Source organism: Palaemon carinicauda, chromosome 12 (genome assembly GCF_036898095.1).
Source record: "Palaemon carinicauda isolate YSFRI2023 chromosome 12, ASM3689809v2, whole genome shotgun sequence".
Classification (NCBI taxonomy): Eukaryota; Metazoa; Arthropoda; class Malacostraca; order Decapoda; family Palaemonidae; genus Palaemon; species Palaemon carinicauda.
The window spans coordinates 10,074,176-10,098,179 of NC_090736.1; the positions used below are offsets into that span (position 1 = coordinate 10,074,176).

At 41.5% G+C, this 24,004-nt stretch overlaps 1 protein-coding gene across 2 annotated transcripts in view; it reads right to left on the reverse strand.

The window, feature by feature from the left end:
• Positions 1-1,857: 1,857 nt before the first annotated feature.
• The window catches only part of LOC137651211 (U3 small nucleolar ribonucleoprotein protein IMP4), a 48,336-nt gene continuing 26,189 nt past the window's right edge, over positions 1,858-24,004 (reverse strand). For both annotated transcript variants that reach the window (XM_068384395.1, XM_068384394.1), the window contains exons 4-8: positions 20,807-21,030; positions 17,638-17,759; positions 11,449-11,614; positions 10,432-10,603; positions 1,858-2,035 (exon numbers count right to left, since the gene is read on the reverse strand). In XM_068384395.1, coding sequence (XP_068240496.1) covers positions 1,914-2,035; positions 10,432-10,603; positions 11,449-11,614; positions 17,638-17,759; positions 20,807-21,030 — 806 coding nt within the window. In that variant the 3' untranslated portion in view covers positions 1,858-1,913. The remainder of the gene's footprint in view (positions 2,036-10,431; positions 10,604-11,448; positions 11,615-17,637; positions 17,760-20,806; positions 21,031-24,004) is intronic.

Sequence of the window (24,004 nt, forward strand, 5' to 3'; positions counted from 1 at the left end):
GAAGACCCAGTGGTCTCAAACAACTGAAACCCCTGCAACCATGCTGTCGGTGCCCCAGGATGGAGTGACAGATCTCCAATGACAGTTGAGAAAGGAGAACCTGTTAGCAGGAGCACCCGTTCATGTCTCTCCCCGTCAGTATCTTATACTTTCGGATGCTTCACGCCAAGAATGAGGCGCTCATCTAGGAAGGGAGCATATTTCAGGTCTGTGGCTTCAGGAAAACAAGGCCTTTCACATCAACTACAATGACTCTTTCAACACCAGATCCATTCCTTTTCTTCTAATATAATCTGAAAGGTATATACTGTATACAGTGTACCGTAAACTGTACTGTAAAACCTGTCTACAAAGTAGAGAAATGCTGTAAATTGTATAACTATGAAAATATAACAATGACATACTCAGAATATAACCAATTTTGGTCATAGAAAGGTTTGTAACACCACAGTTACGAGATTTTAAGCAAACCGTGTGGGGTCAAATTTCAGCCTGATTCTGGGGTATACCAATCCATTCAACAATTATTACTATCAATCTTCTAGTAAATGTTTGTTCACTATGTCACTTAAATGTTAGATGCTTAACACTCAATTCCTATATAAAGTTGAAAATGACTTAAGAACTTTGTGCATTTCCCTTAAAGGTTTAAAGGCTGCTCATTAATGGCAGAGGCAAGGGACAAGGCCGGGCGATTAACCATACTACTTATGATCAATACCCAAGCCCCGTCTCAACCCAAGCTAGGACCGAGGGCCAGGCAAGGGCTGCTGATGATTCAGCAGATAGACCTATAGGTTCCCCCAAACCTCCCATCTTTAGCTTACAAGGATAGTGAGTTTGCAGAGACCAAAGGAACTAACGAGTTTGAGCGGGACTCAAACCCAAGTCTGGCAATCACCAGGCAAGGATGCCAATGCCCTAATGAATAACTTTATCTAACTTCTGCTTAATATAGGGAAATCAGAGTCGCTTCGTTTTTCTTCTATTTTCTCCGTTAGTTTCAATTACGCATTCAGTCACTCTCATGTTAAATAACATTTGTGTTATTTGCCATCCACCCGCTAATTATCTATTTTGTTTTCCAGTTTGCTTGTTTAATTCTATAGAGTGAAATTAGGGTCTTGCATTCCTCTGTTTATTGCCTTGCCTATGATGAAGTATTTTAGAGTGAAGACCAACTGAAATCAAACTTCCAAGCAGTAAGAAATAAGGATACCTGAAATAACATCTTATAAATTGTTTAATGTTTCATTTTAAAATTGAAAAGTTTCATTTTATGGGGGTACTAAAAAATTTTAATTTTTCTAAAAAGTCCACGTCACAAATTTGTAGTACCCTACTGTACCATATTCATTTTTTCCTCTTACATTTTATCATCATCATTATCTTGCTTCCTGTTTCATGTAAAATTTACAGTTGCACCAAAAACAGTAAAAAGAAAAATTACATAGGGGAGGGGATGAAACAGAATCCCTTATTCAACATAAAGAGTTACTGTATTTATCTTTGTCCAGCTTGCATATCTGATGCAAAACTACCAAAGATAGCCCCTCAGAAAAGTGAGAAAACTTTTCCTTAATTTGTACCTAAGGCATAAGTTGCAATTACAAATTACTATAACTAAAGAAAAACAAATCACAGGAATCAGCACATCCCATATTGAATAATTTATCTTCATATACTTTCTTATTGATTTTTCTTTCATGATTATTATTTTCCCTTTTACACATAAAGTCTGCTTTATGGAAACCTATTCAAGATTATTTGTTCTGCGTATGCACACAAGTACAGTATACTGTATTAATTATTACTGTAAAATAATACTAATAAGAAAAAGAAAATAAAAATACTTAAAACATAATGTAGAATGTATTTCAATAGATAAAATTCATCACCAGATACAAGGAAAACTACCAAGGCTCATCATTTGAGAGGTATTTCCTTTTCTTTGAAGTATTCATATACGGTTTCAAAACAAATTCTGTATCCGCAGAACCTTCCTCGTCTAATGTTCCCCGGATAATACGATACACTGAAAAATACAATAAAGATCACACATCAAAACCAAGCACAAAGCTTATTTACTCTCTTAAACTAGAAGTATATAAATCTTTGAAAAATAACCAATTTGGAAGCACTTTGTATCTTTCCAAAATCATACAAACCTGAGCTCATTACTATGGATACAGATGGTCATCGACTTACGATCGAGAGATGTCACGTAACTCGATCTGGAAGTATGTTGAACTTAAAAAGTGAAGCTCCTGTAGATTTATTATGCTGTGTCATGATACTGTAATCGTCTTGGTCATATTTTATCAATACCTGTACTTTCTTACTGTACATCATTTTTTAATTTTGTTGGTTCATAGGATATCACATACTTTAATAAAATCTTTTTGTAATCTAATTTTCAATTTCGGAAGCATTCTAACAATCAACAATTACTGATATTTTTTGTTTACCTTGGGTTGTGATCAGGTGGTCTCCCATATCGAGAGATGCGCAAATATGAATAACAAGGCTTATCGTTTATACTTCTTAACTTATTCGAAATATCTTCATGATGAATATTACATCTGCACCAATATGTTACAGGATATTATAGTTTTCATACCATTCATTTATAGCCATTATTAATAGTTATCATACAAATACAATTTCTCTTTCTGTGTCTATGTATGTGCATAGGTACAGTAGTTCATTTTAAAAACTTCATTCAGTATTTAATTTTTAGTTCATTATTAAGTCTTCATATTTCTTTAGAGAGATAATTGTATTAAATTATGATTCATTAAAGCATGTTTATATTCTATTTTTGAATTTCGGGAGCATTTCAATAACCAACAATTCATTTTCTTTAACATTTGGTAGTCGGCAGCTGATCTCAAGGTCACGCTACTGTATTGCCATTTATGCACACATACCAATAACAAGAAGTATCGTTTATATAATTTCTTAACTTATAGCACTCACCTTTCACCAGAAATATTGCGTTACCTAACACAAAGTACTTCTTTTCTTAAATTTACAGCAAATACGTAGTACTGTAGGCTATTCATAACAACAAATACAGACCACTGAAATACTTGGTATCGTTACTCGATGTTTCGATGATGGGAATAAGATTACTCGGTAACAAATCAATAGGAAATCCCTCGATTTGCCATTCGTCTTCTGCCAGCAATATGACGTCACCAGACGTGTGATGAAAGAATGACTTACAAAATATGTAAAACCAGTCTCTGTTTTTCTTACAAGAAATAAAAGAAAATACTAAAATATCCACCAAAAGTATCTAATTTTCAAAATGTAAAAGAAAACACATAACTTTAAGAAAATATTTGTCCTAAAAACGCGTAAACTTTGAGATTTTGTCTTAGTTGTAGAGTTAAATTTAAGCTAAGTAGTACTCATAACAGCCAATACAGACTTATGAAATACAATGCATCGTTATTTGATATTTTGATTATGGGAATAATAACATTAATCGATAGCCTATCGATTTGTCCACTCTTTTTTCCATGCGGTGTCAAAAATATGACGTCACCAGACATGATATGAAAACAGATATTAAAAGGTTTCTTAATATATTTTTTTATTTAAAATGGTTACTGTGCATTATCAATAACTTATCAAGATAAATTATTCAATTTTTTAGACAAGAAAAAAGATTATTTCTATTGAAATATTTGTTCTTTTAATGTACTATTTCAGACTGACTTGTGATGTCACCGCAGTAAAAAAAGTGTTCGTGAAGTCGAACAGCCGTAATTCGTATAGGTCGTAAGTCGACAACTACCTGTATATTGTTCTGGTACAGCTGGATACTAGCCATAAACTTTTTACGCGAGATAAAATAACCATCTGCTAGTTATTGGGGGGTAGACCAACCACCACGCTCACCGCTCAGCTGATTTATTTATCCTCTTTTAAGCAGGCAGGGATTTTCTAGGGATATAGGTGATGGCAGGCTAAGTATGAGTAAAAAGCTTAGGTTTGTATGGTTAGGAAAAATACAATTTACTTCCAAAATTGTCATTTGTTCCTACACAAATACAAACCTTCTGCTCTTTACTATGAAGATTCACCCTTGGGTGGGAGGAAGTCTAAAAACACAACTGGCAGGTAACTTGACCTGGGGTATGACTCTAAGCTCTTACGAGCATGAGAGGGAAACCCTTGTCCCCTTGCGATCGCAGTGCTGAGGGCGCCTAAGACTAAGGGCGCGTGTCACAACTAGCCTTCAACCAGAGCTCCACCAATGTGTTGATGATATCATTATTATTATTATTATCATTACTAGCCAACCTACAACCGTAGTTGGAAAAGCAAGATGCTATAAGCCCAAGGCTCCAACAGGGAAAATAGCCCAATGAGGAATGAAAACAAGGAAATAAATAAACAATTCAGTATAAGAAGTTATGAAAAATTAAAATAAAATATTTCAAAAAGTATTAACATTTAAATACATAATTAATATATAGTTATTGAAAGACTTATATCAGCCTGTTTAACATGAAAATATTTGCTGCAACTTTGAACTTTTGAAGTTCTACTGATTCAAATATCCGATTAGGAAGATCACTCCATAACTTGGTAACAGCTGGAATAAAACTTATAGAATGCAGTGTAACAATGAGTTTCCTGATGGAGAATCAACTGCATGCCTAGTATTACTAACAGGATGGAACTGTCCAGGAAGATTTGAATGTAAAGGATGGTCAGAATTATGAAAAATCTTATGCAACATGCATAATGAACTAATTGAACGATGGTGCCAGAGATTAATATCTAGATCAGGAATAAGAAATTTAATAGAACGTAAGTTCCTGTCCAACAAGTTAAGATGAGAATCAGCAACTGAAGACCAGACAGGAGAACAATACTCGAAAAGGTAGAATGAAAGAATTAAAACTCTTCTTCAGAATAGATTGATCACCAAAAATCTTAAAAGACTTTCTCAATAAGCCAATTTTTGTGCAATTGAAGAAGACACAGATCTAATGTGTTTCTCAGAAGTAAATTTGCTGTCGAGAATCACACCGAAAATTTTGAAAGTCATACAAAGTTAGAGAAACGTTATCAATACTGAGATCCGGATGTTGAGGAGCCGCTAACCTTGACCTACTTACAATCATACTTTGAGTTTTGTTAGGATTCAACTTCATACCCCATAATTTGCACCATGCACTAATTTTAGCTAGATCTCTATTAGGGGATTCAGCAACCACACATCTACATTCAGGAGATGGAATTGATGTAGAGTAGCATCATCTGCATATGCAACAAGCTTGTTTTCTAGGCCAAATCAAATGTCATGAGTATATAAGATGGAAAGTAATGGGCCAAGAACACTACCCTGTGGAACACCAGATATTACATTCCTATACTCACTATGGTGACCATCAACAACAACTTGAGATCTATTACTTCTGACAAGGAAGAACACTCCACCGGCGAGTTGTGTAACTTAAGTGCTTCCCTATTTGGCACCAATCTCTGGCATTTTGAGATGACAGGAGTCATACATTCTCAAATTGCAGTTTGGCCAGATTATGGGCGAGGAACTCTACTGCCCTCACTTCAGAAAGCAAGGTGTTCATTCATTTCCATTTATCAGAGTCTGACAAAATTCATTGGCAATTAGATAGCCTACCGAACTAAACCACTAATTGATAAACAAAGAGGCTTGCAAAGAAGCATTTGCTACCAATTTGTCGAGGGTGACATTGTGTGTTACAAACAGAATTGCCAAATCTGAAGGCAAAGAAGAGGAACCATCTTTTAAGATCTGGTAATACTTCCTCTTCCGTACAAACAGAGAAGGAAGTAGAAGCGATGAATGCCCCACTAAAAGAGTTTGAAGTCCCAGCCTCATGGGAAGACTTTCTTCCTGGATCCCCTCAACATCCAAGACCAGGGCAACTCAATTCTGGTTTTACCAGTTCTGGGAGCCTGGCAAAAAAAAGTCCAAGACCATATCTTTCCCCTCTGGGAGGAGAATGGGAAGGTTTGCCTACATTGATTTTCCTTATGTATCCCAAGACTTGCATGAAGGAATGGACAGACTTTCTTTGGCAGCACTCGTGTCAGAATGGTCTGAAACGTCGTCTAGAGACTCATCCAGACCCGAACTCACACCAACGGGAGACCTAGAGGGGAGATTCTGGTCTGCCAGTAACACAGACCGAAACCAAATGAACAATGCCCTTCTGTTGACCTGAAGCCTAGAAACCTTTACAGGCCCAGTTCTTTGGAAGGGTCTTCAAGTCCCTTAGTTCCCGGGGCTTGGCCGAGACTTCCATGGCCAACAAGGCCTGCGGCGGGTCTGCCAAGACCAATAGAGGCTCCGGGAGATGAGTAGCTGGCTCGGTTGTCACGAGCTCTACTATTAGGGACAGCCAGTAATTATCTGTGAAGTGAATGGAGATCTTGAACTGCTACTAGTCCTTGGGTGATGGGTATCACCTGTGGAAGGCATTACTTGCCTGTGATCTCTTCTCCACTTGAATGGTTTAACTGGGATAATATCCAGTTTTTCTCAAGTAAAATCTTGGCCAGGATGGGAGACTTTCAAGTCTAGGTATCTCTGGTACTTAGAAGATCGCTCAGGAGGAGAAGGAGCACGAGGCACAGCAGGAGGAGGAGCATCCCTCACGGCAATACTCGTACACCTGGGATCTATGGGTGGATCAGTATTCCCAGGTGAACTTGTCACACTAAATTGATAGGGATTGGCCTAGCTGAGGCCCGAGATGGAACTGGAACTGGTTTACCAACCACTTGTTTCAAAGCTTCAACAAGCTCTTTAAAGCATAGCAAGTCCTTAGCAAATGAAGAGACAGCCGCAAGAATCCCAACTCACGCTACCGGAATAGCACTCACAGCCAGAGAAGAGAGCAGACCTTTGTTCGTGGGAGGAGCTCTCTGTTCATCTTGCCAGTACATGGTGGTGAGTTTGCGGTGACGCACAAGGCTCTCAAAACAAACTAGGGCCCTGTTCATCTACGAGCCATAGCATTGTGGGCAAGGGCGACAATACTCGTCAGAGAACCTGCAAGAGCTTAACAAGCTGAGTTACATACTCCTACAGGAGGAGGTACTTGCTCGAATGGAATTGAGTAAGGCAGAAGAGTCTGTGAACGCAAGCTGCCAGCGCTCGCGAATATCAGAAAAAGCAGGCTCTATCTTGTAGGAAGTAGGAGCCTGAGGCAATAACCCCGAAAGGTTATGCTTCACGAGACACGTTGTGCCCTGGGAGTATGATGACAATAGGCTGCAACTACAAGCGTTCAGCAGCTGCCCACATCTAGATGCTCCAATGAGGTGGAGCGAGGCATAGACAAGTCTAGTGCCCACTTACAAGGAACTCAAGAGAGGAAGCCCTTTCGCATTTGCGAGAGGAGCGACCTGCCTGGTAGGGTGGGAGAACAGCGTTTCTCCTGCTGAGGAAACTCAGTACACTGAGCAAGCTCAAGTTACCCAGTGCACCGAGCATGCTGAGCAAGCTCACCCCGGGGAGATCATAAGCCTGGTTGGGACTACGGGGAGATCATAAGCCTGGTTGGGACTACGGGGAGCCCCTACCAGCAACTCCTCAGGTGGGCAAGAAGTTGCAGAGGATGCTTCGGCAAAGGGCACGAGACACTCCAGAGGTACTGGGGAGGAAGGCCGTGGCCAACCCCTGCGGAGACAGATGTTCGCTCCCGTTGTTCCCCAAGGTTCAGCATCTCCAAGAGCAGTTCCTTAGAGGGGGAACACAAGATCGCAAGGAAGACCAAAGTTGATTCATGGCATTAAACGAGATAGTCTCCCATTTGGCATTGGATACTGACACTCGACTAGTGGAAACGACAGGGTTCTCCGTACTCAAGGGTTGTCAAGAGGTTAAATGGTCATCACTCTTTCTCATTCGTCCAATGGAGGAAACGATTGAGCAGTCAGCGGGGAGGGGGAGGGACTGGTAAGACACCGGAGTAAGAAGTTGGGACTTGTTTGAACTTGAGTATGACCCAGAGAGAGAATCCCCTTTAGACTTCTTCTGTCGCCCAACACCCTCTGCAGGGAATGCCTAAGTACAAGAGTGTTGTCTGCACCCAGGGCAAAAGGAATGAAGATCAGTCTCCCGTGCTGACATAAAAGTGCAGCAAGAGTGACCTCTGATGCCATGGAAAAACAGCATTTTAGTAGTCCTCAGTAAGACCAGACAAACCTATTACAAAATAGGAAAACAAAGTGGGTTTACAGCCAGTCTTTAAATAGGTTTTTAATGTAAGAGAGAGACAGCACGTCTGCTCTCCACTAAGTCAAAAACAAAAGTGGAGAAATAGACTAGCTGAGTGCGTGAGCAGGGTGGTTGGTCTATTTCTCACAAACTAGTGCTGGGTTGTTTACCTCACATAAAAATATATGGCTAGTTTCCGGCTACATCAGAACAATATATCCATTGTAAAGAGCAAATGGTTTGTATTCGTAAAGGAACAAAGAATCTCTACATTTCTAAAACCTTGCAAATTTAAGAGCATGTATTACATGTAATATAAAAACCTGCTTTAGGTAACGTAAACATAATGAATAAATCATAATATTTAATGCATATTTTTTCATTTGTTCCTTGAAAGGTATGCACCTAAAGACATCACTCTAAAATTGTAACTGGTCAGGATAGCGTCTGGCAGGTGAAGATCTGACAAATGAAACCTGGTGATCAGTAGGTTGGCAAGGAGAAGGTGAGTGTCAAAACACGTCCAAAAGAAGAGCGCTATGACAATCGTGGTGAAGAGAGACAGAGCTCCCTGGGAAACAATGTCTAGCAGAGACCAAAGTCAATGTTCCATGCCTGAATGGAGCAGGATTAGGTGAGGCAATGGAATGAGCGCGGAAAGCACGAGGCAGGAACCTGGAGAAGAAACAGGTGAAGTTCACCTTAAATTGCGAGGTGAAGGTCTAAAATGAGACTGGAGATATGGGGAAGCACTCAATGAGGAAGGTCACACAGTCTGGAAGAGCACAAAGGCAAGGGTCTAGAGTCTGAAGTCCTTGGAGAAGGTCGTCTGGGTGGCGAGTCATCCTTGGAGGACGAGAAAGACCTAGAAGGGCGAGGGTAATCCTCTCGCTGAACAAATGACAAGTTCTTAGAAGGAAGAGGCAGAGGCTCTGGAGAGACAGGACCAAGCTCATCCTCTGCAGACGAGGGGGGCCATGACCGGAAGGAGGTGGTCCTGTCATTTTGCTGGGGGAAATGGATGGATCTGCCTGCGCCAGGGCTTGCCCTAAGGTTAAAGGACCACTACTCTTACTCAATTGACCCTCAGAGCAAGCCAATAGAGTAGAATCAGACGGAAGCATACTAAGGATGGAAGAAACTGCCCAGGCCTTATTCAACTTTGAGAATGACCCCCAAAGGCAAAGAATTCCTCTTAGGCTTCTTCCTCTTCTGCCGTACTTCCACTGGAACGATGGCCACTACCGACAATTATTACAAAGGGAAACTTGAGAACAAGTAGCCCTCAGCATTAAGGATACAACTGATAAGGATCCACATCAAGGGCACAAATTAATGTACAGCAGGTCTTAAGCAGGACTCCCGGACATTTCCGCATAACCAGTAGCATCCTTGTTAAAAATCACTCAAAGCAAACATGCTGGAAAGAAAATGTAACTAAAGAATTAGTGCTGCAAAATTTTCCCAAAATTAGCTCTAGTCAGAGAGAGGTGTGCTCTCTCTGATGACTGAGATCTAAATGAGTTGTCAGTGAGCTGGCAGGGGGTGGCTGCCTCCAGCTACGACCCTTACAAATAGGTAATTACACCTGCTGTGTTCCAGCTTCACTTGTATCTGTTCTCCTATAGTAAAGGACAATGTTTGTATTCGTGTGGGAACAACTAAACATTAGATAGCATAACACTTTGAGCAGATTTGCTTAGCCTCCCTTTTCTTTAGCTCTAGTCTTAGTTCATCAGAGATAAGTAGCCATCTTATCATCATCAAGAAACAAGCATTGAGGGCAATGTATAGAAATATCACATTTGGTTCCCCATTAATGCACACAAAAAGAGAGAATCTGTGGTCATACTTGATAGCGTAGCTTGGCATATGCAAGGGAAAAAACACTCGCATATGGGAAAACAGAAAATTCACCCTCAAAAAATCCAACAACGAGAAAAAACAAAAGTGATGTAGCGGTGTGTAACCACTTGAATCTGAGGCATTGCTTACACCTTTTCCTGTGTTAAGCCATACGTCACTGGCCGGGCCATAGCTCCCTACAACAGCTGGAGAGTGTTTGCTAATTCAAAGGATACAATTTTAGGGAAGGTAAATTTTTGTTACTTGTTGATGCCTGTCAAGTTGGCACTTCCCTTTAAATAGCTTGTTCTATTCAGAGATAAGATTCATAGAAAGAAAACCAAGCATGTACTTACATTTCATACTGAAGCGGGGACCAATTTCATGAAGTGAATAATCCTTTCCCCCGTCAACCTTCTTGTAAGTGTGCTGTCTGAACAAAATCCAGTCATCCCAGTTGACGAAGGATACAACTCGAGTGCTGTCTTCTTTTGGGACAGGAAACAAGTACTTCAGGATGTTTGATGTCTGAAAGAAATGTTTTGTAGTATTATAATTAGCCACTAGAAGTAATTCTAAAGTATTTTTTTTTCAAACAAGACAATATTAAATATGACACATAATAATCAAGAAAAGTTTAAGAGTGACAAAAGGAAGTTTTATGAATAATTTAGCTAACACACTTGCATCACATTAAAGTCTACACAAATACATATTTGGAATGTCATGAGAAAGCAAACTAATTCTATTTCCCCGAAGAGGAGTCTGGACATTCATTTAATTTTAACAACTCTCTTTTCCTAACACTGAATGGTTTAGTGCTATAGAAAGCAGTACAGGAAGAGCAATATAAGAGATTTATATACTGTAGTAATGTATTGCACTGTACAGGGAAGGAATACAGCCTCAAGATAAGAACAAAAGAAATTAGTAAATGAAGAGGATAGTTACATACATACATATACCAAGGCACTTCCCCCAATTTTTGGGGGTAGCCGACATCAACAAATGAAACAAAACAAAAAAGGGGGACCTCTACTCTCTACATTCCTCCAGCCTAACAAGGGACTCAACCGAGTTCAGCTGGTACTGCTAGGGTGCCACAATATTACAATTGAATTTTCAACATAAGGAAACTGTACAGGTAACAGCTTGAAAGATTGAAAAAAAAAATTTAGTGTAAACAGGATGGGAAGTTGGGGTCTGCACTTCAAGAAACATACAATAGAGGAAAGCTTTGTATATTATAAAACATGAGGGTTTTTACCTTGCATAAACACAAAGTAAAATTTTCTATACAACATATGACTTAAAAAATGTAAAACAATTTACAAAAAGGTGTATTCTCAACCAAGGAAATAGGCTATACTCACTCGAACACCTAAAGATGATTTGAAGTTCTGAAAAATAAGGTGTGGATACTGTTCTGACATAGTGCCAATATCGGGAATATCGTGACGCATAACAACATCAGCTAAGGTGAAATAAGCTGTTGGTCCACACGGTAAATGGCAAATCACCATTGCATCTGGTCTGCCCCTGTCAATGAATTTCAAGGTCATCATTAGGTTCCCAAAGACAACATGACAATTTCTCCATTACATAAAACAATTATTAGTGTTATCATTAGTAGCCAACCTACAGAGGGTAATGGAAACAGAAATAACCAATAAACTGTGCAAGAAATAAAAAATATAAAATTAAAAAATAGCATTAAAATAGATCCGCCATACATAAATTATGAAAGGAGACTTATACAGAAGCCTGACTGTTTTGCTATGCATACTCTCCTGTTCCATAAACACTAACTTGGAACACAATTCTTGAGGAAACGTGAGATATCGTACCCCTCAACAGTTTTTTTAAAACCCAATTCTTTCCCTGTGCAGAAGTGCTAACCAAACAAGCAGGTATTGAATTAAAATACTATAAAATCTTATCACAATTAGGACGGGCAGATATACGTCTTGACGAAAGAGTTCAACAGAGATAACTGCTGAATAGGGTAATTCCAAATGTGCTTCTTACTATTAACTGCTAAACTGCCTCATTACATTACTGGAGGCATGTATCTTTTGAAAAGATAGAAATTTGGAAAACTTTGGATAAATTTTGTCTAAACATCAATCAAACGAGCTTCTGGAGAATAAGCAATATGAAGATCAGGGACGTTCATAGAAATAAACACAAATTACTTTAAACAAAAATTTTTACTTGTTCCTACACTAATACAAACCATTGTCCTTTAATAGGAGACTCATCCTTATAAAGGTGGAAGTCCCACTCTTCAAAAAGTACACAACACATGGTAAAGAAGGTTTGAATCCTTGTGGGAACAAATTTCACTTTATAACAAGCTTACTTTCAATGCACTTCAGTTGTTGAACAAAAATGCTCACAAACACAAAAACAAACAATTATCACATGAGAAAAAAAGATCTAACACTCGGGAAGAGCAAGAATGCTGTACTCTTTATGGTCAAAGACAAATATGACAAGATACAATTAGCAGACAGGTTGTATCCCCCAACCTTCCTCCTGCTAATTGCTGTGCCAGGTCATTGAAAACATAATCTTATACAAAAGGATGATGGTTTGTATTTGTGGGAACACACACTTGTACCAATTCACTAAACTTCCGTGCAAGTGCAAGCTTTGGCAGCCTGAGCAACCTGTGTGATTGTGTGATGCTTAGCAATATGACTTGTCCAGGTAAGAATTCATGAAGTCCTAGGACTTCCTTGAACAAACCAATGGACATTACCCAATTCTTACCTCGCTAGGTGAAATAGGGACGTAACAAATATATGTACATATATCAGGTTACACAAGGGAAATGGTTATTCCCTGCAGACAGAAGAAGGCAGCCTGCAATGTACTGTAGGTGTTGTGCCCTAAAAGAGGGGAAGATGAAAGAAAGAAGATGCCAGTCACTCTCATTATTCATCCAAGACTTAATCCCAGGTAACATCTGCCCTCTACAATCTGCTACTTGTCCATCATGGAGCTCGAGGTGTTCAAACCACTTGTGCAGCCACCACAGGTCTGATGGAGAACGTTTCATTGTTCCTGTGGGTTACGTCTTGCAGGTAATGAGGGAGGAAGGTCATCCGGTGCTTTCATATGCCCGCTTGCAGAACCTGCACCACAAAGCCATTTTTCTTAAAATCCTCGCGACGAACTTATGTCCTTAACATCGTGAGCTCTAGGTTTCCGCACCTGTGGAGGAAAGTAAGGATCCAAAGCTCGGTCTCTGACCTTGCGAATCCATGCTGAGATTGTATCGTTTGTGACTCTTCCTTTAACCTTCCCCATGCTGAAAAACATTCTGCTCGCTCAGGAATGAGCTCCAGAAGTTCATTTGAAGTAACACCTCAGAGCCCTCACTGGAAACAGTAGCAGTTGATCTTAGAAATCAGTTACATTACAGAGACTCTCAATCCGGACAGGCTAGAATCTAGGATCCACTTTTGCCAGATTTAGAGTCTTTGCAACAAACTCAGGAACAAAGCCAAGCATTACCTGTCCCAATCCCTTTGAATGGGAGACGTCGTAGGAAAGACCATGCAATTCGTTGACTCTCTTGGCCAAGGCCAGGGTGAGCAGGAAGACCATTTTAAGAGTCAGGTGAAGATCTGACGCCTGACGTATAGTTCGTAGGGTGCTCATTTCAGCGATCGTAGAACATGAACTTCGTTCAATGAAGGTGATCTAACTCAGCATGGAGAGAGGCAATTTCAACGATGAGGAAATATTAACTCTTGGTCTAAAGGCGAGGCTCAAGGCCAAGCGATAGCCTTTCACCGCCTAGACTGAGTGTTTCCTTCCGGAAATACAAGAGAAACTCCACTATCACTGGGATAATGGTGTCGAGAGGAGCGATACCTCTTCCATGACACCAACCTCAAAAGACTGCCAACTTTGCCTGGTAGACTACAGCTGAAGATTCCCGGAGGTAACAGGACCTTTTCACATGATGTTGGGAAAAACCTCTATTCGAGAGGAGATGCTGTATAAAATCCCGGCGTGAAGTCATAAAGATTCTACAGCTTCGTGGTAAACCTTCACGTGGTTGTCTGAGTAAATCGTGGCAGAGAAGGAGCTCCCTTGGTACTTCTGTGAGCAGCTGTAGCAGATCTGGAAACCATTGTGCGTAATGCCACAACGGAGCTATGAGGGTCATTGACAGGTTCTTGGATAACCTTACTAGACAAAACAGGGAAAATGCGTAGACATCTATGTTGTCCTACAGTTGTTGGAAAGTATCTTGCCAAAGTGCTTGGAGATCCAGTACTGGAAAGCAGTACATTGGAAGCTTGCTGTTAAGAGATTCTGTAAACAGGTCTACAATCAGCAAACCCCACAAAGTCAGGACTCTGTTGGCTACTTGATGATTCAAAGACCACTCGGAGCCAACTATCTGAGTCGCTCTGCTCAGATTGTCTGCGAGCACATTCCTCTTGCCCACAATGAAATGACCCGATAGGGCCACCAAGTTGTCTTCTGTCCATCTTACCATCTTCACAGCTAGATTTCATAGGTGCTGTGAAAAAGTACCTCCTTATTTGTTTACATACGACATTACTGTATATGTTGTCACTCATCAACACCACAGAGTGTCCTGAAAGGAACTGTTGAAACTGCTGGAACTGCTGGAGGGCCAGAAAGGCTGCCCTCATTTCCAAGAGGTTTATGAGGAATTTCACTCCGACTTGGACCAGAGCCAAGAGGCTGTGTGATCCCACCAAGTAAGTGCCCCACCCTTTCTTTGATGCATCTGTGAAGAGCCTCAATTCCAGGGGAGAGAACAGATCTACCTCGCTGCGGAGATTGGCATCTGACACCGACCACCTCAGATATAACTTTTGCTCAGAACCCATACAGATCTGCATATCCAGTGGGTCCTTGTACTGAGCCCAGCTGGACTTCAGCCGCCATTGGAGAGACCGTTCTGTCATCGTACGGGAAGAGTGCCTAGTCTGGTATCTAGAAGCATTGCTAAGTATACCACTCTATGCGTTGGTTGCTCGGAAGAGTTCTCAAGATATACTACAATCCCCAAATTGCGGCAAAACTCGAGAAGTCAATCTCGGTGTTGGATAAGGGTCTCCACCAAGTCTGCTAGGATCAACCAATCGCCCAAGTATCTTAAAAGACAAATGTTCATCTTGTGAGCCCAGATTGCCACTAGGGAGAAAACCTGAGGTACTGTGGACACGCCAAAACATAGCAACTTGAACTGGTATCGCCAGTTGTCTATGATGATCCTTCAATACATCCTTGACTATGGATGAGCTGGGATCTGGAAATATGTGTCCTTCAAACCCAGCGTAATCATGAAGTCCTCCGGTCTGACCGCCTGTCTGACCATTGCTTCAGTCTCCATCCTGAACACAAACTCATTCAGGTAGGAGAGGTCAATGACCGTCTCCAGCCTCCAGAAGCCTTCTCTACAGGAAAGAGTAGACTGTAGAAGCCTGGGGACCAGTCTAGGACCTCTTGGAAAGTGTCCTTCTCCAACATGGTCTGGACTTCGGTCCTGAGGGCCTTTTCCTTCACAAACTCCTTCGTGTAGGAACTCGATGGAATTGAGTGTTGAGTCAAAGGAGGGAGAGATGGCGCGAACGGGACCCCATAGCCTGATAGTATTACGGAGACTGTCCAAGCTTCAGCCTCATGTACCTCCCACCTCTGAAACTGGCTCTGAAGGCATCCTCCCACTGGTGGAAAAGTTGGACTGGCCTCCCTAGCGGGATTGCCCACGTCCACTTCCTCTTCCTCCTTTACTTCCCTTGCTCTGTTCTTTAGCAGGAAAGGGTTTCTTTGTAGATGTCTTGGGAGCACCTGAACTTCTGTTGCTCCCTTGAGATCTTGTGGGCAGAGGTTTCTCAACTGGAAGGGCTACTGTGTAAGGTAGCGTCGTCATTGCTCTCTAGAGAAGAGAGTACTGGTTGGCCTTTCTCCAACGATCTGTTGGGTTCTCAATGACTTCAACATTAAACAGCGAGGAACCTTCCATCGATGAAGTGTCTAGTTCAAGTGCTTCCTCTCTCGTCACTTGCTTGTGGAACTTCTCAATTACAGTACTGCAACTCGTCATTTGAGAACCCAGTAAGATCACATGTTTACTACCTGGTGGGCCAGGCACTCAATGGTTCTTATACCTGACAGTAGGAAGGTCAACATTGCTTCCCTAGTATGTTCTTGGAACCAGTCTTCTGTCTTGAAGAGGTGCCCTACTGATTCTCGCCATTGATTGAACCTCAAAGTAGCCTACATGACATATTTCACGACTCTCTCCATATTCAGAGCATTGTCGCTGAAAATTTCACCGGTAAGGTTACCAACTTCTGATAAGTCATACCCTTGGTCAATGACACTGTTGCCAGGTCAAGAGGCGAGGTAGAGGTGTTACTTGCCTCCGCCGCTTCCATTTCTTCAGAGGTATTATCGGCGTCAACTCTAACAAAGAGAAGTCCTGCTTTAGCTCCTTTGTTGGTTGTACTGTACTGTATGGGGAACCGCCCATAGGAGCCTGCCATTTCTTTGGGATGGTATAGAACTCCGTCTTGGGTCAGATGGGGGAGAGGCATATCGCGAGAAGTTTGATGCCTCCAGTGGAGGAGGACCAAGCAATGGCTGCTGATGACTCAGTAGACAGACCTATAGGCTCCCCCAAAACTCCCATCCTTAACTCACAAGGGTGGTGAAGTTGCAGACCCCATAGGCCCTAACAAGTTTGAGCAGGACTCAAACCCCAGTCTGGCGCTCATTTGTTAGGGATGTTACCACATCGGCCATCACATCCCAGACTATTCAGTGTATGTGTAGGCAAAGGAAAAATGAGCCGTAACCACAGAGAAGGATCCAATGAAGTACTGTCTGGCCAGTCAAAGGACCCAATAACTCTCTAGCGATAGTATCAAAACGGGTGGCTGGTGCCCAGGCCAACCTACCACCTACTACTAGTAGTAATCATTTCTACATATAACAAAATTCAGTAAACCATACAAATGTTTCCCAGCACCATCGACCTAAGTCTGTAGAAATAAATAAAAATCTTTATATCATCTGTGTCTCATCTGTGTCTCCTCAACTAAAGTAGCAGATCAAAACTGTAAAGGGAGTAAAGATGAAGCTAGTCCAAACCCTAAGAAAATGAAAGGTTAAGTTGATCAATAAAGGTATACATTATGAAACAAATGAATTGGCTCTCTATATCTGGATGCATTTAAACATAGCAGTTTATAAAAGATTCCCCAACATGCTCTATGACAGCCACTGTCATATGAGGCTTGATTTATACTGCACTACAGACCACTGTGCTGTCATATATACAGTATAACTTGCAGATATATGTGCTCCTTTTGTTATTTTCAATATACTGTATGACACACAAGGATTATAGTAGGTTGTATGTCGTAAGAATAGAAGAGGCTACAAGATTTCTGATATCTTATTTGAAATTTTCATCAAGGCAGGGGCTTATGAAATAACTTTTAAAGCAATATTTCCCCTTGTATGGCAACAAATTGAAAAACACAATCTAGCATACTACTTACCTAGTTTCATGTAAAACTATAAAGTCAGTGACTTGATTTGCTCGGCAAGCCTCTATCAACTGCTTGCTTTCATATTTTCCCCTGTTCATCCTCTGAGAATTTGGAAGCAGCAACTTCATTTCCTGAAAAACAAAACAAAGTTTACCTTTGCAGTGTTCAAGGAACTTTCACATATTTTCCAACTATGCTTCTTCCACAATAAAATAAAAATGTGGAACTTGGCCACTCACTAAACAAAGCAAAAATGTAAATAGTCATGAAAATTAACATTACTGGGATTTAATGGGGCAATAATATAAATTCTATAAAATTTGTATTTTTCCTAGCTATATAAACCAGTATTTTAATGGGATTACTTCTGGATTTGTTTCTTATGGCCAAAGAAAAAAAGAATCTGTAAAAAGTATCATGCTATGCTACAGGGTAGCTAGTGCGTATGATGGGTTACGCTTGCTCCAAACGTCTACTCATATCCTTCTTCTGATTAAAGTCTTGAGGGGTGGCTGAGGTGGGAACTTTGGTAAATGATTCAGGCTTGTATAGCTAGGAAAAATAAAAATTGTATAAAATTTGTAGTTTATTCCTACACTGATACAAATTTCTGAGTCATTTAATGGGGAGGCTTTCTTTGGTGGGAGGAAGTCTCCGTGGTGTAAGTAGGTCTGCCCTTTACCCCAAGATACAATCACTATAGTAATAGCAAGAGATCAAAGTGAATTATTTGTGAACAGTGCAGCCGGCTCATACAAGGCAGGACCTTCTGTTCCAATCCAAAGAGCTTTGCCAGGGTGAAGTGATATAAATATTGTGACTTGTAATATTAATATATGCAATACAGTATATCAATATATTTCAGTCAACAGACACAAGACTTTCTTACCTGTATCAGCGAGATTTCAAGTGAGGGCTTTAAGTTCGATCAAAATCGCTATTCGCCTTCATGCTTAATATGAACACCCTTACAGAGCAGAGTACCTGATACCTGCGATAGATTCAGTTACTTGTCCCATGAGAGCTTAAATTAGACTACAGTATATTTCCATGTAAAGGGGAAAATTTTAAGACCAGTTTTGGGTGAAAAAGTCAGGGTTTGCCCATTACATGACATACTTTAGGAATTAAGAAAATATTTACTTTCTCGACTTCAGTTGTGTTCTTATTAGGGTATTCTAATTGCATATTGTACATTAATAGGTTAGTACAGTAGTTTGAAAGGATCGACTTAAAATAATATAATATACTAATTTTGATTACGGTATACAGTATAGTTTTAGATTTAATTGAAATAGGAAAATTTTCCAGTAATTTTATCTTTATTCATTTATAGTACTCGGTCTCTGTTGTGTGAACTTGTCGGTAAGCTAGCCTAATTGTCCGAAACCTTGAATTTTCCATATTTGTAATTATTTTTCCTACTTACATAGTAGTTAAGAAGGATTGGCGTAACAGCATACAATATGCTCAGTATAATCATATGCTATAGTTGTGTGTTTAAGTAAAATGAAAATAAGAATTAATTTTAAATTCATGACAATACTTCTGTCACCAAAAACATTTTGGATAGCTAGGATCGCGTCGCGTACGGGATATGTCATCTCATTCGTTCGCATGAGATGGTCTCGCGACCGTTGACCTAAGGTCCAATGTCAAAAGGACAAGATCGAGGTTGAGGTGATTGAGTGTGATGACCTGAATAATGGTACACAGCTCTATCCACTTCAACAGGTGAGTCCCCTGCAGGGGCAGGCGCCATAGGCACATGCTCTGTGGGCTGAAAACAAGCGTGGCTAACCGGAAATTTGTAAGCCACAGTGGCAATATGGGGGGCTCACTGGGTTACAGGAGGAGTGCATAGGGGACCCACTGGGCTACAGGAGTGCAGCAGAGCTACCCTGTTTGCTCCAAAGAGCTGGAGCATTCTGGAAATAAATCACAAGCATGCATGCAAGCAACTCAAGGGGAGTTCCTCACAAGCACTGACAACCACTCGCGTTTGCGAGGCGCTGAAGTTCCCAGCAGGGACAGTATACTTTAAGGGGGGAGGATGCCTTGGATCCTCTTGCTGTGGGAGTTTAGTGCGCAAGCTCACCCCCTGCACGAGCAAGGTTGTTACCCTCGAGAAGAACAACCTGCAGAACCTTACGTGGAAGAGAAACTGCGGAAGAAGTGGTATGGACACGGGGTCCGTGAGAAGGGACTCCCTTCTCTTGTCACGAGAGGGGGCAGGGCAGAGGCCAACCCCAGCAGGAGCAAATGGAGGGCTCTAGTGTAAGCCATGCTTCAACACCTCCAAAATCTAGTCCTTCAAGAGGGAACCCGAGAGTCCCAAGGACGGCTACAACTGATGCAGAGCATCAGGGAAGCCTTCTTCCTCTGGAGGGGGACAAAGAAGTCCTCTTCGACTTACCCTCTAGTGGAACCACTCCCACTGGGAGGATGACCATTTATAACACTCGCCACGAGGAGACTCCTCCATACATGAGTGCCCTCTGCACAAAGGGGAAAGCTGGTGAGGATCAGTCTCCAGGTAGACCGAAACATGCCATAATTGCGGTAAGTTGTGCCGGGACAAATGCGCATGCTGCTTCCTCAGAAAACAGCAGTCAGATCTGCAAAAATAAAGTCAGTATAAGCGTTGAACAGAAAATAAAGAGGCCGTGGAAACATCTGCTCTGTGCCATGGCCAAATCAAAACTGATTGAGGTAATGAGTGAGTGGGTGGACTAGGGGTTCTCCCCGGCTACTGCCGAGAGGTTGGTTACCACCTCGCTCAAAGTTTTTATGGCCAGAATGCCAGCTTACGCTGAACCTATTTCCTATGTAAAAAATGAGGGTTTGTATTTGTGTCGGAACAATTTGCTATAGGGCTTCACTTCACCGGTAAGATGGGACACGAGTTCCCTAAAACCTCTTCTGTTAAGAGCAATATCTACAGCTGTGTATCCATCTTGTCAACTTATCTATCTATGTCCTCTTTCCAGGATTTCTGGGGTCTTCTAAGGGTCTTCACCCTGCTACACTTTCATTTCTACTACTTATAACACTAGCTCTTACTATTTTCTTCTTATCACATGTCCAATCCCTGAAAACTCTTAAAGGTCTAAGTCAACATTGCACAAACCTTTCAAAATTTTCCTCATCAGTTTGATAAGATAAATACTGTACATACCTTGGCAAACTGTTTAAGTTTGGCTGAGGGATCATGAGAAGTAGTGATGACAATTTTGGGATCTTCCACACCAGCCCAACGATACTCATCATCATTGTATGTGCCACCACGTGTAGCCTCTCCAGTGAGTTCTACAGCTAATTTGGGACCAAGGTCATCCCAGTCTCCATCCTCCATGAGGTCAATGGCTGAATTCTGCAATTTAGTTGGAATTTCTTTGCCATCTGGAATAAAAATATTCATGTATACAGTATTGTAAAATTTGTAGGGACAGCCTGAGATAGTATTAATAGACTTAAAGTTCTAGAAAAACAAATATTTCAAACTAACTTTACTATCACTGAAATATCATAAAGGGAAGCAAAGCTGACAGATGTTCCTACTATACTCGCCTACTTATTACCAAAATAAAAGATAAAATATTTCAAAAGCATTTTACAGAGTACAAAATCAGTAATATGTTATTTTTATTAGTAAAATAAATTTTTGAATATACTTACCCGATAATCATGTAGCTGTCAACTCCGTTGCCCGACAGAATTCTATGGAGGGATACGCCAGCTATCACAATACTAGAAGGGGGTGTACTTACCAGCGCCACCTGTGGCCAGGTACTCAAGTACTTCTTGTTGACACCTCCTCAATTATTCCTCGGTCCACTGGTTCTCTATGGGGAGGAAGGGAGGGTCGATTAAATCATGATTATCGGGTAAGTATATTCAAAAATTTATTTTACTAATAAAAATAACATTTTTCAATATTAAACTTACCCGATAATCATGTAGCTGATTCACACCCAGGGGGGTGGGTGAAAAACCAGTGTACAAGACTAAAGGATAGCTAAGTATCCCGTATTTCATATAATCAGTTATCCACAATAACAATGAAATAATAAGTACCTGGTAAGGAAGTCGACTTGAACCGTTACTCTGCCTTTAATAAGATCGTCTTCCTTACTGAGCGCAGCGTTCCTCTTGGGAGGCTGAATCAACTCAAAGGTGCTAAAGTATACAGGGCTGCAACCCATACTAAAGGACCTCATCACAACCTTTAACCTCGGCGCTTCTCAAGAAAGAATTGACCACCCGCCAAATCAACAAGGATGTGGAAGGCTTCTTAGCCGACCGTACAACCCATAAAAAGTATTCAAGAGAAAGGTTAAAAGGTTATGGGATTATGGGAATGTAGTGGCTGAGCCCTCGCCTACTACTGCATTCGTTGCCACGAATGGTCCCAGGGTGTAGCAGTACTCGTAAAGAGACTGGACATCTTTGAGATAGAATGATGCGAACACTGACTTGCTTCTCCAATAGGTTGCATCCATAACACTCTGCAGAGAATGGTTCTGTTTGAAGGCCACTGAAGTAGCCACAGCTCCCACTTCATGTGTCCTTACCTTCAGCAAAGCAAGGTCTTCTTCCTTCAGATGAGAATGTGTTTCTCTAATCAGAAGCCTGAATAGTAAGAAACTGAGTTCTTAGAACTTGGAAAAGAAGGTTTCTTGATAGCACACTATAAGGCTTCTGATTGTCCTTGTAAAGGTTAAGACCTTTTTAGATAGTACCTAAGAGCTCTAACTGGGCAAAGTACTCTCTTCAGATCATTCCCCACCAAGTTGGACAGGCTTGGGATCTCGAACGACTTAGGCCAAGGACGTGAAGGAAGCTCGTTTAGCAAAAACCGAGCTGCAAGGAACATGTAGCCGTTTCAGATGTGAAAACAATGATCCTGCTGAAGGCGTGGATCTCACTTACTCTTTTAGCTGTTGTCAAGCACACGAGGAAAAGAGTTTTTAATGTGAGGTCCTAAAAAGAGGCTGATTGGAGAGGTTCAAATCTTGATGACATAAGGAACCTTAGGACCACGTCTAGATTCCAGCCTGGAGTGGACAACCGACGTTCCTTTGAGGTCTCAAAAGACCTAGGGAGGTCCTGTAGATCTTTGTTGGTGGAAAGATCCAAGCCTCTGTGGCGGAAAACCGCTGCCAACATACTTCTGTAACCCTTGATCGTAGGAGCTGAAAGGGATCTTACTTTCCTTAGATATAACAGGAAGTCAGCAATCTGGGTTACAGTGGTACTGGTTGAGGAAACTGCATTGGTCTTGTACCAGCTACGGAAGACTTCCCCTTGAGACTGATAGATTCTGAGAGTGGATGTTCTCCTTGCTTTGGCAATCGCTCTGGCTGCCTCCTTCGAAAAGCCCCTAGCTCTTGAGAGTCTTTCGAAAGTCTGAAGGCAGTCAGACGAAGAGCGTGGAGGATTGGGTGTACCTTCTTTACATGAGGTAGACTTAGAAGGTTCACTCCTAGAGGAAGAGTCCTGGGAATGTCGACCAGCCATTGCAGTACCTCTAAGAACCATTCTCTCGCGGACCAGAGCGGAGCCAACCAACGTCAGCCGTGTCCCTTTGTGAGAGGAGAACTTCTGAAGTACCCTGTTGACAATCTTGAACGGCGGGAATGCATACAGGTCGAGATGGAACCAATCCAGCAGAAAAGCATCCACGTGAACTGCTGCTGGGTCTGGAATCGGAGAACAATACAACAGGAGTCTCTAGGTTATCGAGGTAGTGAACAGATCTATGGTTGGCTGACCCCACAGGGCCCAAAGTCTGTTGCAAACATTCTTGAGAAGGGTCCACTCTGTGGGGATGACCTGACCCTTCCGTCTGAGGTGATCTGCCATGACATTCATACCGCCCTGAATGAACCTCGTTACCAGTTAGCTTTCGATCTTTAGACCAGATGAGTAGGTCCCTTGCGATCTAGAACAACTTCCACGAAAGAGTCCCTCCCTGCTTGAAGATGTAAGCCAGGGCTGTGGTGTTGTCAGAGTCCACCTCCACCACTTTGTTAAGCTGGAGGGACTTGAAGTTTATCAAGGCCAGAATAACCGCCAACAACTCCTTGCAATTGATGTGAAGTGTCCTTTGCTCCTGATTCCATGTTCCCGAGCATTCTTGTCCGTCCAAAGTCGCACCCCAGCCCGTGTCTGATGCGTCCGAGAGGAGACGGCGGTCGTGTTTCTGAACAGCCAAAGGTAGACTTCCTTGAGAAGAAAGCTGTTCTTACACCACGCGAGAGAAGACCTCCTCTCTTCGGAAACAGGAACTGAGACCGTCTCTAGCGTCATGTCCTTTATCCAGTGAGCAGCTAGATGATACTGAAGGGGGGGGAGGTGGAGTCTCCCTAACACG